The 14581-nt window shown below is 46.1% G+C and overlaps 1 protein-coding gene across 5 annotated transcripts in view; it reads left to right on the top strand.

Annotated features, from left to right (window-relative positions):
- The window catches only part of NDNF (neuron derived neurotrophic factor), a 36203-nt gene extending 24315 nt beyond the window's left edge, over positions 1–11888 (top strand). For all 5 annotated transcript variants that reach the window (XM_032684963.1, XM_032684965.1, XM_032684964.1 and 2 more), the window contains 3 exons: positions 7717–7905; positions 8851–8975; positions 9827–11888. In XM_032684963.1, coding sequence (XP_032540854.1) covers positions 7717–7905; positions 8851–8975; positions 9827–11217 — 1705 coding nt within the window. In that variant the 3' untranslated portion in view covers positions 11218–11888. The remainder of the gene's footprint in view (positions 1–7716; positions 7906–8850; positions 8976–9826) is intronic.
- Positions 11889–14581: the final 2693 nt, after the last annotated feature.

The raw sequence follows: 14581 nt of genomic DNA on the forward strand, positions 1-14581 counted from the left end.
ATGATAATTAGGGAACGGGAGATTTTGGAGGATCACCTATCAATGTAACACATATTACTGTGGTCATAATTAATATGTGTTGGTCTCTCCTCCCAAGTAACAACTGATAGGATGAATGGAAACGGCCTCGAGTGGTGCCAGAGAAGGTTTATATTGGACAGCAGGAAAAATTTCTTCATGGAAAGGGTTGTCAAGCACTGGAACGGACTGCCCAGGGCAGCGGTGAAGTCACTATCCCTGGGGGTATTTAAAAGATGTGTCAATGTGGTGCTAAGGGACATGGCTTAAGTGGCAGTGCTGGGTTGGTGGTTGGACTCAATGATCTTAGGGGGCTTTTCCAACCTGATTCCCATATGGGTTAGACTCTGAATTCAGTGGAAAAAGTCATCATTCCTTTGAAGTCAGCTGGGGATCTGGATTGGCGGATTTGGGTGTAACTGAAAGTGACACAGGGATAAGATCGAAAAAATATAGGAGAGAACAGAATGAATTGCATTTTCTCCTGTCCCATATTTAGTTAACTAGGAATGTTCCTGGACTGAAAAAACCCAGAAACCAACCTTACAGTTGCATTTGGTGCCAGATGCCTGCTACAGTTTCTGTTTGAGTTCCCGTTGCTGTGTCTTTGCCCCAGGATATCGACTGTTACTGCAGGACGCCATCCTGCTGGCAGCACAGGGGTGCAGTCGCTTCCCCAGGGATTGGGGAATTGTCTCCTGGGCATGAGCACCATGGATTGTTACTGCTGCTGCCTTGCTCTGCTCTTCCAGCTGCCAGAGGGCTTTCTGGAGAGCTGCTGCTGCTGTGCTCCGCACTGTTGCAGACATTGCTGGTTGTTACTGGTGAGCCTGGGAGCACTGAGAAATCCTCGGTGCTAAAACGGGAGGTATGGCAACATTGCAAGTGAGAATTTCTGAGTAGCCCTTGCAGGAAAACTGTGTGTGTAGGGGTGGGAGGTGGGTGTGAATACTAATGCCCTGGGGCTGGCTGTGGCTTGTAGTCCTATGGATGTGTGTGGTGGTGTTCCTGACCCCGAAGAAAACTGCGTGTCTGATGGAAGCTCTGGGAATCAGCCTCTGTGCACTTAACAGGGTTTCAGAGTAGTCAGCAGTATTCCCTTTTTTAATCACCTACCAAAAAGTGGAAGGGAAGAAGTGCTCAAGTGATTCCAGTGTGCTCGTGGCACAGCTTTCCACAAAGTGTGAGTGATCTGGTTGTTGCTGGAGCTGTCTGAGGCTCGGCTTCCCCCTGCTCCTGCTCTGCAAGTCACTCTGGTGACCTGCAGCTCCCTGCCTGTCCCTGCCTCTCCCACAGCTCCCTGCCCTGCACCAGCCCCTTGTTTTCTCCCCTTTATCCAACACCTTGTTGTCCATGAGCAGCCTCCAGGCGAGCTGCCCTAGGAATGGCTCAAACCACTTTAACTCCTCCGGTAGTTAATGCAGTAATGACTTTGGGTTTATGTTTTAAGCTCTTTCCAAAAGTCCTTCTGATTTCTAGCTGTACGCCCTGGCAGTTTGAGGATGCGACAGGGGGATGCACGGACACCACTTCTGTCCCTGCTCTTTGTCACGCCCTGACATTTCAGTCATCCCTGCCCTTCGTGGGTTTTGGCAAGGGCTCTTGCTCATAGTGTCGTTCTGAAGTATTTCAGAGAAGCAGTGGGAAACTCTGTCCCAAATCCCAATGTGCTGGTGTTGGTTGTAATTTGTAATTGTTCGTATGTTCCTCCCTGCTAATCCCCTTGCTGAAATTCATTACGGAGACAGAGCAACGTACACCCGGAGAGCTGTGCTGAAGGCGGAATGACTTGGCCGGGGAAAGTAGCTATTGTTTTATGATTAAAGGAAGGGATTATATTGGGATTTCCTTGAACAAGGAAAGTCTCTGCCCTACTTTTATTGCTTGTAACAAGGGGATAATAATTACTCTCCATTATAAAACACCTCCAGCTCTTGCGATGAAAGATTAGTGGTAGGGCTGCGTGGCATTCCAGGTTGGTTATCTTAAACAGCCTGGAGTTGTGCAAACTAAGATTTCTCTACCTCGTTTCTCCAACTGGGGCTCAACCCCTGCTGAGACTGTGGAAAAAATTCCTCTGACACGAGATTTTCCTCTGGAAGAGCTGGGACCAGTGACCTGTCCCGTGACGCTTGCCCTCTCCAGGAGCAACATCCAGCCACCTGGAGGTTTGGGAGGGTGAGCAGGTATGACAATAAGGACACAGGAGTGGCCAAGGGAAGTATGATTTGGGCAGGGGGAGGGCTGCCAGCTGGCTGCCAGCCAGTGCTCCAACACATCCCTTCTTCCCAAGCTGCTGCCATCCCTCGCAAGGACAGAACAACTGAGCATTGTACCAGAGGCTGCCGGGGACTTGCTGTTTGTTTGCCTTTGACACTTGCTTGGGTCGAGGTGGCTGTGAAGGGGAGAAGTGCTGGTATGTGGTCTCCAACTGAAAAAAGGAAAACTATGAGGCATTTCCTCGAGTGTCCCAAATGGTGTCTCCTGGCTCAGCTGGTGTTTGAAGCATCCAGCCACCATCAGCTCCAGGGTGACGATTTTGATGTAATCAGAGTTGGATCTGTTTCCACTGAAAGTGGAAAAATAAATAAGGCTTGGTTTAGAAACAAAATAGTCCATGTAAAATTGGATTTTTTGATACCGTATCTCCCTGAGTATGTTTGCTTTTCAACATGTCTAATTTGAGACAGCTCTGCATTTTACAATGATAGCCCTTCGGAGTTAACCTCTTCGCCAAGCTGTAGCTCCCTGGCACTGTTGTTCATTAAGATTTGGTGGAAATGTACCCTTATTTCTTCATACCTTCTTATTTTCACATGCTTGGATTTTTGTTTTTCCTGTGCTACTGTGATTGCTTTGCTAAAACAATAGTCCCAGCAAAGGAAAATCGTGGGTTGAATTGGAATTGCAAGAGGCAGTCAGTTAATCCACAGATTATTGACACGGTGGACCCTAAATGCTTCAAAGGCACCATTATAGTCCATCGTGTCCGTGTGGACTTAGGGAGCTTTAATCCACGGATTACAGGTCCATAAATGCTCCTGCCCTCCCAGTTACAGCTGGTCCTGCCAACAGAAGCTGCCATGTCAAGCTGGCTGTGGCACTTCACAAAAATATTTGCCTTTAAAATCCACAGAGACAGCGATACACCCTGTCCTTGTCCCGAGATCCAGGAGAGGTCCCACAGCCCTGCCTGGCCCATAATTTTCCCCAGGCACGAGGCAGGACCAGACAACAAGTTTTCAAAAGTACTGCTTTAAAAAAAAAGAAACCACAAAAAAGCCCAAATGAAAAGCGTACCAAACGTTTTCCAGATCCTTCAGGGAACAGTGAGCATTAAATGGCAGCCCTTCACTTTTCCCCTCTGGTCTCCCCCTAAACAAACAAATGGTGCAGCTCCCAGTAAATACTTCGGTTGCAAAGGCATTATTTTTTCTTGTTTGCACATTTAAAAATAACTAATTGTATTACAATCGAAATTGGTAGGTGCTTTTCAACCCCTCTGTTTCTCAGGTGATAACTGTGTGTGCTGAGGCGCGTGTATTTGTGTTATATATCTCTGGAAATGAAGTGTATAATGGAAAAGCTCACTGCCTCTTTACTTGCAGCATTCCTATAATAAGTCAAAGAAGTCACACAGTGCCCTTTTATTTCCAAAGCTGGACTTAAATGGTGTCAATAAATCTGCAGGCTTATTATGAGATGCAGCATGGGTAATGTAAACAGCAAAAAAACCCAGCACCCCAGCACGCCAGAGTTTAAAAATAGGATGTAAGGAGGAAAAAAGTCAACCATCCGTATAATAAAAAAGAGAAGAAATGCAACACAAAAGCACTGTGTCAGGCAGTGCCTTGAAATTATCCTCACTAAATTACAGCCATGCACTTTCCACTCTCTGTAATTAAACATGAGGGTTTGGTTATTCCAGACGAATTTGCTTCAGGTAAACCCAGATCTTTTTTGTTTTGCTGTTGTAAATCCTTTACGGGTCTCTGTGAACTACAGACAGTGGAGGGGTAAAGCAAATGATTTCCACAGATCAAGGCAGTTGAAGATGACTGTCAATAAAACTGGCCTTGCACGTGGTGAATCCAGTACTCTTGCTCCCTTTTTATGGAGTGTGGGTATATTCAGGAACAGTTGTGCTTGGGGCAGTCAGAAAATACTGTAGTCTTGAGCAGTGAAATCAAAAATGGGGTGATTTAACCTGCCTCCAGGGCCTCCTGTTTCTGGCTTTGGTTGAGGATGTGCCCACCCCAGTGATCCTGCAGCCTGTGGGAAAAGCCTGTGAGGTGCTGCCACGGCTCTGGCTAATTTGTCCCTCCACTCGGAACCTGAGCCAGCTGCAAATCCTGTTATCCCCTCCTCTTCTGCTTATAATTACAGTTTACCTAGAGATTTGCAGGCCTTTTGTGCAGATGAAGTTTGTTATGCAGAGGTCTTAAAGGCAGGACAGAGGGCTGTGTAGGGCTTGTGGAGGTGGGATTTTGGAAAAGTCGGGTAAGGCTCACTGCCTGAGTGGAAATTTTTAAAAAATAGGAATTCATTGTAATCATCATAAACCCTGTGATCTGATTTAGCAATAACTTTCATGTGGATGTGCCTCTAACTGGAATTTATAAAATGGCCAGGCTGATTCTTTGTGGGAGAAGGAAAAAAATGCAAGCCTCTGCCAAGGTGGTAAATTCTGAAGTGTTTAAAATAACTCATATCCCAATGTACAGCATGTATTTTTCATCATGTGTTGATCTACTTGGGTAAATACATCCAGGTTTATTAAGCAAACCTCTCCTGAGGCGTGGCTGTTGCTGCCGGAGTGTTTGTGTAGCCCAGGAGCTGCTCATCTGGAGACAGGACTGCTGCATTCCAGGGGAAAATCCAAGGAAACCCTGGCCACCTGCCCTGGGTTCCGTGTCCCAGTGGCCTACAGGCAACACCGGGTGGCCTTGTCCGCTGGGAGAGGAGATGGGGACCCCCTGGATGCTCCCTGCTCACAGTCTGGCTCCCCAGAGTGGGTCAATCCGCGGGACTTTTCCCTCTGGAATTAAAGCTCAGTTTAGAGAGAGAGTTTGGGAAAAAAGCGAGAGGTAAAGATGGGCCATTAGAGGGCACTTTTGCAATCCTGGAGAAGGAAAACGGTGCTTATTATTTCACTTAGGACTGTTTATTTTGGCACTCTCTTAAATTCAGTGATAAACAGCAGGCAAATCCCTCCAGTCAGCAGGAATATATCAATAAAATATTGACTCGGAGTTTAAAAGAAAAGAAAACAAGATGAACTTGTAAAAAAAGGGAATAAAAGGCATTTAAGGAGGTGGCACAGTCTAGAGAGCAAAAAAATCACACAACATATTTCATGTAATTCATATGGCTTAGCAGTGCAGTGCTTGGGCCTCAGCTTGTACCTGGCTTCTAAAAACAAATCCAAGGCAAGAAAATCATTTGATGGAAGTTTCTGAGGGCTTGGGGCGTAGAGCAGGAATTCACAGGCTCACATCTAGCAAGTGCATTTTCTGAAGTATTTCCAGGTATTTCGGTGTGGAATGGGCAGGGATCACAGAACTAACCTTGATGTGTCTCCTTGTAGTTACTTTTAAGCCAAAATGCTGTTAGAATTAGATAAAGGAATCAGAGGTAAATTTATACCTCATGGCTGCTCTGTGGTTGGTAACGGGGACAGAAACACCATTTATGGGAGTTTTTTAACCACATTAACTGGTGAAATTATTTAAGAAGTGAAGCTTAGCCTATAATCAGAATGGTTTATTTTAACAGAGGTTACATTGCAGTGGGACTGACTATGGGAATACACAGGGCTGCAATTTCAGGGGGTTCACGTGGAGGACGCTGTCTACAGAAAGCGTCAGAGTTTCTTACCTAACCAAATAATCTGCTCTAACTGTTGTGATTAAGTTGGAAAGAATTTCTTCCCTGTTGGGCAACGATAACACTCGAAAAATCAATAAACAGCATGTTAGAGCACACAAAACTCATCCTGCTTTGTGTGAGAGGAGGTTTCTGCTGACTCCCGTGACTCGAGTCAGCAAGTATTTTGGATCTCTGCTCCAAAAGGTCAAATGCCATTGAGTTTTCTGATAAGTATCAACACTTCAGTCTGAATTCGAGGAAATATGTCTGTTGCCATCAAAAGCTGGTTGGGATAAAATCTGACAAATGCTGGGAAAGCTAAATCAGGATTTAACTATAAGTAGCTCACCACTTGGGGGCTTGCAGGGGGCTCTCCCTGCCCACCTGGGACGTGATGCTGGGAGAAGCTTTTGCTTTCATCTTTCCATAGTGTTCCACTCAAGGAGGGGAGGATCTGGCTGCAGATACGTGTCAGATCTGCAGGTCTGCAGATATGTGTCAGACCAGGGAGGGAGAAGGCTGAGGAGGGCATGAGTGAAAGGAGGGGAAGATAAAATTGCATCCTGTGAGGGAATGTTTCGGATGTGTTGTTCGTGGCTTAGGATGCTTTGGAATTTGCTCCATGTTTTCTCTTCTCTCTTGCATCACCAGTTTCAGTGGGAAAATAGATGGAGGGCTGGGACTGGGCTAGACAGCAAGAATCATCTGAGATAACAGGGCCAGAGACAGTGGAGGGCAGGAGAGGGGGGTGTGTAGGAGGGGTGAGCTGGGAGGACCTGTGCATTGGTGGAAGGAACAAGGAGCTTTATGTTTGCTATTTTTGCATAAAATATTAGAGAAGGGTCAAGTGTGTGTGTGTGTGGGGAAACCCCAGTCTCAGGAGTAGATTTGATCTTAAAGTTAAAAAGAAAGGGTTTGTTATAAAGTCATAGTTACCTTACAGGAGCAGTGTTTGACTGCACATTCAGCCAAGGGACAAGATAAAACTGTTCCTGCCAGCTCAGCTTTTTACCGTGTTTCTCCCCAAAGCCAGTGCTAACATAGTTGAGGTAAAGACCTAAACCTCCTTTGTTTTTCCTCCCCTAATTTAAAAAAAATGTTATCATTTAGCAATTTAAACTTAATACACTCATACCAAAAATGGACTGTTTTCCCCCTACTCCCCTCATACCAGAACTATTATATATGAGATCATCTACTGTACTGAAAGGAGGTTTCCAGCCTGTCCCACTGTATGTGTTCGGGTAGTCATTACTGACCTACTTGCAGACATAATAATGAAAGGCTGAGATTATGAATTATTGTGCCTAATTTGTAAAGGATTCTCTGCTTTTGTGTTTTGCAATTCCCATCAGGCTTGAGGATTAAGCCCTGCTGAATTGCATGCTAATACCAATGTGCTTTGAATATGTGTGGGTTTATATCACATGTTTTCCTAATTCACTATTTTTGTAAAGAACAACTTCCCTGGAAGTATTTACTTTCCAAAGGATTGTTGGAAGCCCAAACAAAATCTCCTAAGGAGAGCGAGGCCGATGTCCCCTCCATCTGCTCTGTGCTGGCTTCAGCTCCCAAGTCCAGTGAGCTCTGTCTCTGCTGTGGCAAAACGTCAAGCTGTGGCTCTACCCAAGTATGTGGAAGGCTTTTGGTAGTGACAGGGAGAGATAAACATTTGAAAGCAGTGCATGGGCTTGCTTTCAGTTGTAGTTCAAGGTGGAAGGTGCCTGCAAAAGTGCATATGATGTTGTTACAGGAATGCCCACGTTTCAGCAGGGAATCAGCTGCACATGGTGCCCCCTCCTGAGGTGGGATTCCCTGTCTTTGCTGTAGGATGCTCCTGCTGCACTGCCCGCTGCTGTTGCTGCTGCTGCCACTGGGCTCCAGGCCCCAGAAGTTCCCGACCAGGGATGAGGAGCTGTTCCAAATGCAGATCCGGGACAAAGCGTTTTTTCACGATACGTCCGTCATCCCGGATGGAGCGGAAATCAGCAGCTACCTGTTCCGAGACACCCCTAAAAGGTATCTCTGCCTGGCTCGAGGGAGGAGGTCGTACTTTGCAGATAGTAGCTCTGTTTGCTGAACTAAAAGTTAGACCCAAACCAGAGAAACACAAATGCCAGTGTTCTGTTTGGTGAAGTAAGTAACTATGTGAGTTTCCATCCCAATCTGGCCTCCCCAGCTGAGGGCCTGTCCAATTTATTTGATTTCTGGGATAAGCCCAGAGCTCCCACAGACCGCAGAATTTCCCTGAAGTGGGGCCACTAACCATGTCTGGAGGCAAAGGGAGAGGGAAGGAAATTAGAAACTACAGGCTTAGCCCACCACACTTGTCTCTCTTAATTATTTCATATTGAACTTTAAAGTAGCAGTGTAAGGCAGACTGATCTGAACTCCCCACTTCCAGAAAAAACTGAGGTTAGACTGGGGAAGAACCTGAGGCTCCAAAGAATTCAGGGAAGAGCAGCACTGCCATCATATCACATTTCTCCTCCAGCCTTCATCGGTGAGAAATACTTTACGATAGATGATGTTTAGAGCTTGTGGGGATGTGTGAGGGCAGCTGGATGTGTCTGTATCTATATGTGCTTCTAGGGCCCTTACCTGGACACAGCATAAATGTGTGTCCTGCTTTGAAGAGCATATCCCTAAATTCCATGGGAGACCCCATTTCCCTCATTTATACTTTCGTGACTATTCACACTGTACACAGTTAGCACAGGGGTAAAAAATGTGTCTTGACAAGGAAGTGTGAACTGTACCCCAGTGTCTGAGTGGGAGGACTCCCCTCACCTCCTTAGCTCTCACCCGCCGGCCTTCCCACATTCCCTCTGCACACACTTGCCTGTCAGTAACACTTTTGACTCCATTGTCCTGCCAGGACTATCCTCGATCATGTCAGGTCAGTCCCTGCCAGTTGGCTGCCATCAGGAGTTACTGACATGTGGTCTGTTAACCTCCCCCTAGGTATTTCTTTGTGGTTGAAGAGGACAATACTCCCTTAGCAGTGACTGTGACACCGTGTGATGCCCCCCTGGAGTGGAAACTGAGTGTGCAAGAGCTCCCAGAGGAAGCCAGTGGAGAAGGTTCAGGTAACAAATCACGAACAATTTTCCCTGTGCCGCACAGACCTGCTTTTCTCCTGGATTTGAGGTTCCTCAAACACTGAGTCTCACAGCAGGCCCAACTTTATGGTCTCCTGCTGTTTGGATCTTGAGCCCCAGTCCTGCTGTTGTGCAGGAACCGGGCAGGAGGCAGCAACATGAAAGGGAAAAGGGCTACAAAAAATAAAAGGAAAAGCTGAGGTCACAGAGGGCACTGGGTTTCCTGGGGGCTTTGCTGTGAGCTGTGTACACAAGGTAAGAACTGGAGAGGCAGGGCTGGGGTTGCAGCAGGGCTGAGCTCACCCCTTTGAGGGGGTAGACCTGGAGCCATGTAACTGCTGCTCAGGAGAGAAAAGGGCTTTGGCTTCCAGAGCCTCTCAACACGAGCGCTAAGCTGTCATACACTCCACATGGGAGGGTACACACACCTTTGGTCCCCACTGTATTTAGCAACAAAATTTTAGCCTGACTTAGAGGGCCAAAGTCAAGGCCCAACATCCAGGAACAGGCAGGTAAGTCAGTTCTTCCTGGGGAACTGTGTGGCATCTCCAGGTGGGGTACCTGATATTCCCGTGGAAGGTATTAGCTACCATTCATGAGACTCTGCTAATACTGGCCAGGTAGAATTTCTGTTGCATTTGGTTTTAACCTGAGTGCCAAACCAATTTTCCCCTCTGATTTGACATAAGTATTGATTACATCTTCGTCAGAAGACAAAACCTTCCTTTTCATCTCACATTTGTATTGTATGTAGTAAAATGTAGGTGTCTGTTAGAGTTTCATTTTCTCATATTCTCAGAGTGTGTCTGTACAGATGTTTTTCTTTGCTTGTAACTCAGGTGACCCAGAGCCTCTTGAGCAACAGAAACAGCAGATTACCAGTGAGGAAGGCACAGAGCTCTTCTCTTACAGAGGCAATGACGTGGAGTACTTTGTGTCCTCTAGTTCCCCATCTGGGCTATACCAACTAGATCTGCTGTCCACAGAGAAGGACACCCATTTTAAGGTGTATGCAACCACCACTCCAGAGTCGGACCAGCCTTATCCGGAATTACCTTACGATCCCAGAATCGATGTCACCTCCCTGGGACGCACAACGGTGACCCTGGCGTGGAAGCCAAGTCCCACTGCCTCCCTACTGAAACAGCCAATCCAGTACTGCATAGTCATCAACAAAGAGCACAACTTCAAAAGCCTCTGTGCTGTGGAAGCCAAGCTCAGTTCTGACGATGCCTTCATGATGGCTCCAAAACCAGGCCTGGATTTCAGTCCGTTTGACTTTGCCCATTTTGGCTTCCCTGCGGACAACAACTCCGGCAAAGAGCGGGGTTTCCTGAAACCATCCAAGTTTGGGCGGCAAACATCCTCCAAGCCCAGGGTTGACCTGCATAAGGTTTGTATTGGGAACAAGAACATCTTCACCGTGTCTGACCTGAAGCCCGACACGCAGTACTACTTTGACATGTTCGCGGTGAACACCAACACCAACATGAGCACCGCGTACGTCGGCACCTTCGCCAGGACCAAGGAGGAGGCCAAGCAGAAAACAGTCGAGCTGAAGGACGGCAAAGTTACAGATGTTTTCATCAAGAGAAAGGGAGCCAAATTCCTGCGGTTTGCCCCCGTTTCATCCCACCAAAAGGTCACCTTCTCCGTTCATTCGTGCCTGGATGCTGTTCAGATCCAAGTGAGAAGAGACGGAAAACTTCTCTTGTCTCAAAGCGTGGAGGGCGTGCGGCAGTTCCAGCTTCGGGGAAAAGCGAAAGCGAAATATCTCATTAGGCTGAAAGGAAGCAAGAAAGGTGCTTCCATGCTGAAGATCCTGGCTACAACGAGGCCCAACAAGCAGTCTTTTCCTTCTCTCCCAGAAGACACGCGGATCAAAGCCTTCGACAAGCTCCGCACGTGCTCATCGGTCACGGTGGCCTGGCTGGGCACACAGGAGAGGAACAAATTCTGCATCTACAAGAGGGAAGTGGATGACAACTACAACGAAGAGCAGAAGAAAAGGGAGCAGAACCAGTGCTTGGGTCCAGACACGAGGAAGAAATCGGACAAGGTTCTCTGTAAATATTTCCACAGCCAGAACATCCAGAAAGCTGTGACCACAGAGACAATCAGGGGCCTGCAGCCTGGCAAGTCCTACCTGCTGGATGTTTACGTGATAGGGCACGGGGGGCACTCTGTGAAATACCAGAGCAAATTGGTGAAAACAAGGAAGTTCTGTTAGTGCCCCTGTACATAGAAATAGATGGAACTCCGGACTGAGCGTTATCCTACTTCCAAGTATACGGATCGACTACTTGCACAGCTGAGAAGTTGTGAGCTGTATTTGTACTGTGTAGAAAAGATATCAACTTGTATATTTATGTTTACATAAGTAATTGTTTGGAGGAACTGAGGCTGGTGCTCTCTGGCAGCACCTGGCAATGGTATTATCATGTGTCCAGTGGCCCACATGTGATGCTCAGTAGATGTCCAAGGTAGCAGGAGACCTCGGAGGAACTGGCACGCCTTTGCTTCCGTATTGCATGAACTGCTTCTAAATTATTTTATACTTAATAAGGCTGAGATCCATCATCTGTCCACCTTGTTACTCACACACAGAACTCACAGACGTACACCCTTTCTCTCAGTGTAGGCGGTAGGGTTTCTGTAAATTATTTTATAGAGTCTTGTTTTAAATGTTTATGTTTCTATGATTGTAAACTATTAAAATCTCCCCCCCCAGTAAAATGCAGATCTAAACTAAGTATTAACTGGGCTACACATGAAGCAGTTTCATTGCTAATGTAAATTCTTACCTAGCTGATTTCCATGTTTAAATACTGTATGTATTTCATGTACAAAGTTGCCATAACGTTATATTCCTGTACATAAAATTAAAAATATTAGATTATATATTGTTTCTTTCCTTTCCTTTTCTATTGGTATTTCCATTGTGTAGATTTCTGTAAGATACTGTGTTTCTGGATCTCAGATTTTCTAAATTTTCTCGTTTGTTTTTCCATGCCACCTTCGCTGACTCAAGAGCTCGTAGGGAGCTGCTTAATGGAAAACACACTTCAGAGAAGGAACTAGCCCAGCCCCATTTCAAGGAGCTCAGAGCAGGATGCACACTGCCCCAGTCCCAGAATTAAGGTACAGATCAGGGCCTCAGGACAGGTAACAGACTTTTTCCCTTGATCCCATCATACGTGTCAGTCTGCAGCACCCAGGCAGTGCATGTCAGGGCTTTATTCAAAGGTGGTCTCTGTTTCTTCCTTAGGTGCCTGTCCATAAAACATCTCACTGCTGTGGCTTTAGCACTTACAGCCCCCTCAGGGCTCTGAAGATACATGTGGAGAAACAGAGGTATGAGGGACAGGGACCAAAGTCTGAGTCAAGGCTGAAAGCAAATCCCTCTTAGGCTGCTTGACAGGGAAAATGAGACCTCTCATTCCCTGCAGAGGTGAGCTCCAGTTTTCCATGGCCCCGCAGTGGTGAGCTCTGGAGGTTTTCCCCTCTGCTGTCCCCAGCCCTTTTCAATTTGCAGACTGGGGGCTGGCAGCAGGGTTTCGTGGCTGCACAGGCTCCTGTGCCATCCCACAGCCCCAGTTTGTTGTGATTCTCCCAAGAAACCAGGGGAAGATACCAGAGGAAGGCTGATCAGAAGATGCCTACTGTGTTTAATGTGATTATATAACAAACCTAATAATTGAAGTTTAGATTTCTCTGGAGATGATCTCCTCATTTGAAAACATCTCTCTGATTTGTTAAAGGAGCTGCTTCAGCAACACACTCGTGCTAGATTACTTTGCCAGGGTGTATGTGAGCAGTAGGTAAGTAGAGCTGGGAATCCTCAAGAACAGGACTGTGGTACCAAGGTTAGAGCACCAGCTGCCAGGGAGACACCTTCCCTACACTTCACTGCCCCAAAAAACTACTGAGCTCCTAAGCTTGCAGTTTTTAAGCATTTCTCTATTTACAGCTGCCAGTTGTGTGGGGAACAGCACCCCTTCCATTGGCCTGTTATGATGTTTACTTGGAAACATATGTGTCACCACAATTCCAACTCTATTTGTTCTTTTAGCCAGATTTCTCTGTTTGGATATTCATCCAGCTCACTTGGCTTTTCTGCCTGCTTTAGCCCCTTATGTTTGCAGTATGTCACAAAATTAAAGAACTCCCCCAGATGCCTGTATCTTCTATTTCTGAGCACTGTGTTTTCAAAGAAAAACATCACAATAGTTGTCTTTATTCCCTCTGGAATTCTTCTTTTCTGGAACAACTAGCTCTATTTGTTGTTCTGGATGAAACTGAGACCACACTAGTATCACATCTACTAATCAGCACGTTATTATTCAGGTCTTAGTGGACCCAAGTGGATCTAAGAGAGACAGTTCTTTGAAGGATGAAGGTAAAATAAGGGCAATAATTTAGACAGTGCAAATGTAAGTCAGCCTTAAGTGAGAGGTGACTGAAGCAGGTGTTAAAGTAAAATAGGTCTCATCTGCTGGGAAAGCTGCAGACCGAGTGTTTGGGAAAGCACAGAGCCCACAGAAGAAATCATAGCATGGGCAATGTCAAAAAATATGTATTAAAAACTTCTCAGAGAATAATGCATGGATAACTGGCATAAAAAAATATCAAAGAAGCTGGTATATTAAATACACCAAAAATTATACAACAGGGTTTTTAAGCACAAGCCTGGAGAGGTAATTAAAATAGAAACTTATTCATAAACCTTTGTGATAGCAGAGATCAACCCTCAAGTTCTGTGGCAATACACACATCTTTGGTCTGACTGACCCCCAGAGATGGTCCCAGATGTGCACAGCTCAGTCAGTAATGTGAGTTCTCAGTTCTACATCTACTCATTCAAGTTACCATTTCCCTTCATTCCTCTTCCATTTGATAATGTTAAACTTGAACTGTCTCCTGGCATTCCAGTGATGTTAGAAGGAGGTCAGAGGCATATGAATTTTTGTTTCTTGACTCTGAGACACTTTTTATTTATTTGCCTGTTACTTCTTGCTGCTGGTTTTCTGCCTCGAAGGTGCAGCAGAAGAAGATGCAGTTTTGCCCAACTACCTTTTCCCTCTTACACTGAGTTTATGTGGCCATATGTGTGCCAAATAAAACCACATCAAAGAAGGTGGGTCTTTCCATCTGCTTTTACCCCACTTGCACTGGCTGGAGCGGCTACACAAAGCACAAGGCAGTTCCCCAGGGAAATGTCAGCCTGCTCTCCAGAGCTGTGACTCCAGAGCCCAGAGGATGCAGCTGGGCCTCATTACCAGCCCCACCACTGGGGCCAGGTGACCCTGCTTCCTTTAACAAGCCTTTTCACAGGAACTGTAAAAGATGCCTGTCCTGGGATGAGGTGAGATGGCAGTGAGTTGTTAGAGGTAGGTGAGTCAGCCTGTCTTTGCTTTTTGAAGTTTGCTTTTAAGTAAAAGGAGAATATTCAGACCTACAGAGGCTTTGGGTTTGTGTTTTTGTTCTGCCAGGGGGAGTTGTTTCATTTTGTATTGTGATACTGGTATTTCAGCTGGTTGGTTGTGAGTGATTAGTAAGTATGGCCCTGTTAAAAAAAAAGTCCTTCTTCCAGT

Source organism: Chiroxiphia lanceolata, chromosome 4 (assembly GCF_009829145.1).
Source record: "Chiroxiphia lanceolata isolate bChiLan1 chromosome 4, bChiLan1.pri, whole genome shotgun sequence".
Classification (NCBI taxonomy): domain Eukaryota; kingdom Metazoa; phylum Chordata; class Aves; order Passeriformes; family Pipridae; genus Chiroxiphia; species Chiroxiphia lanceolata.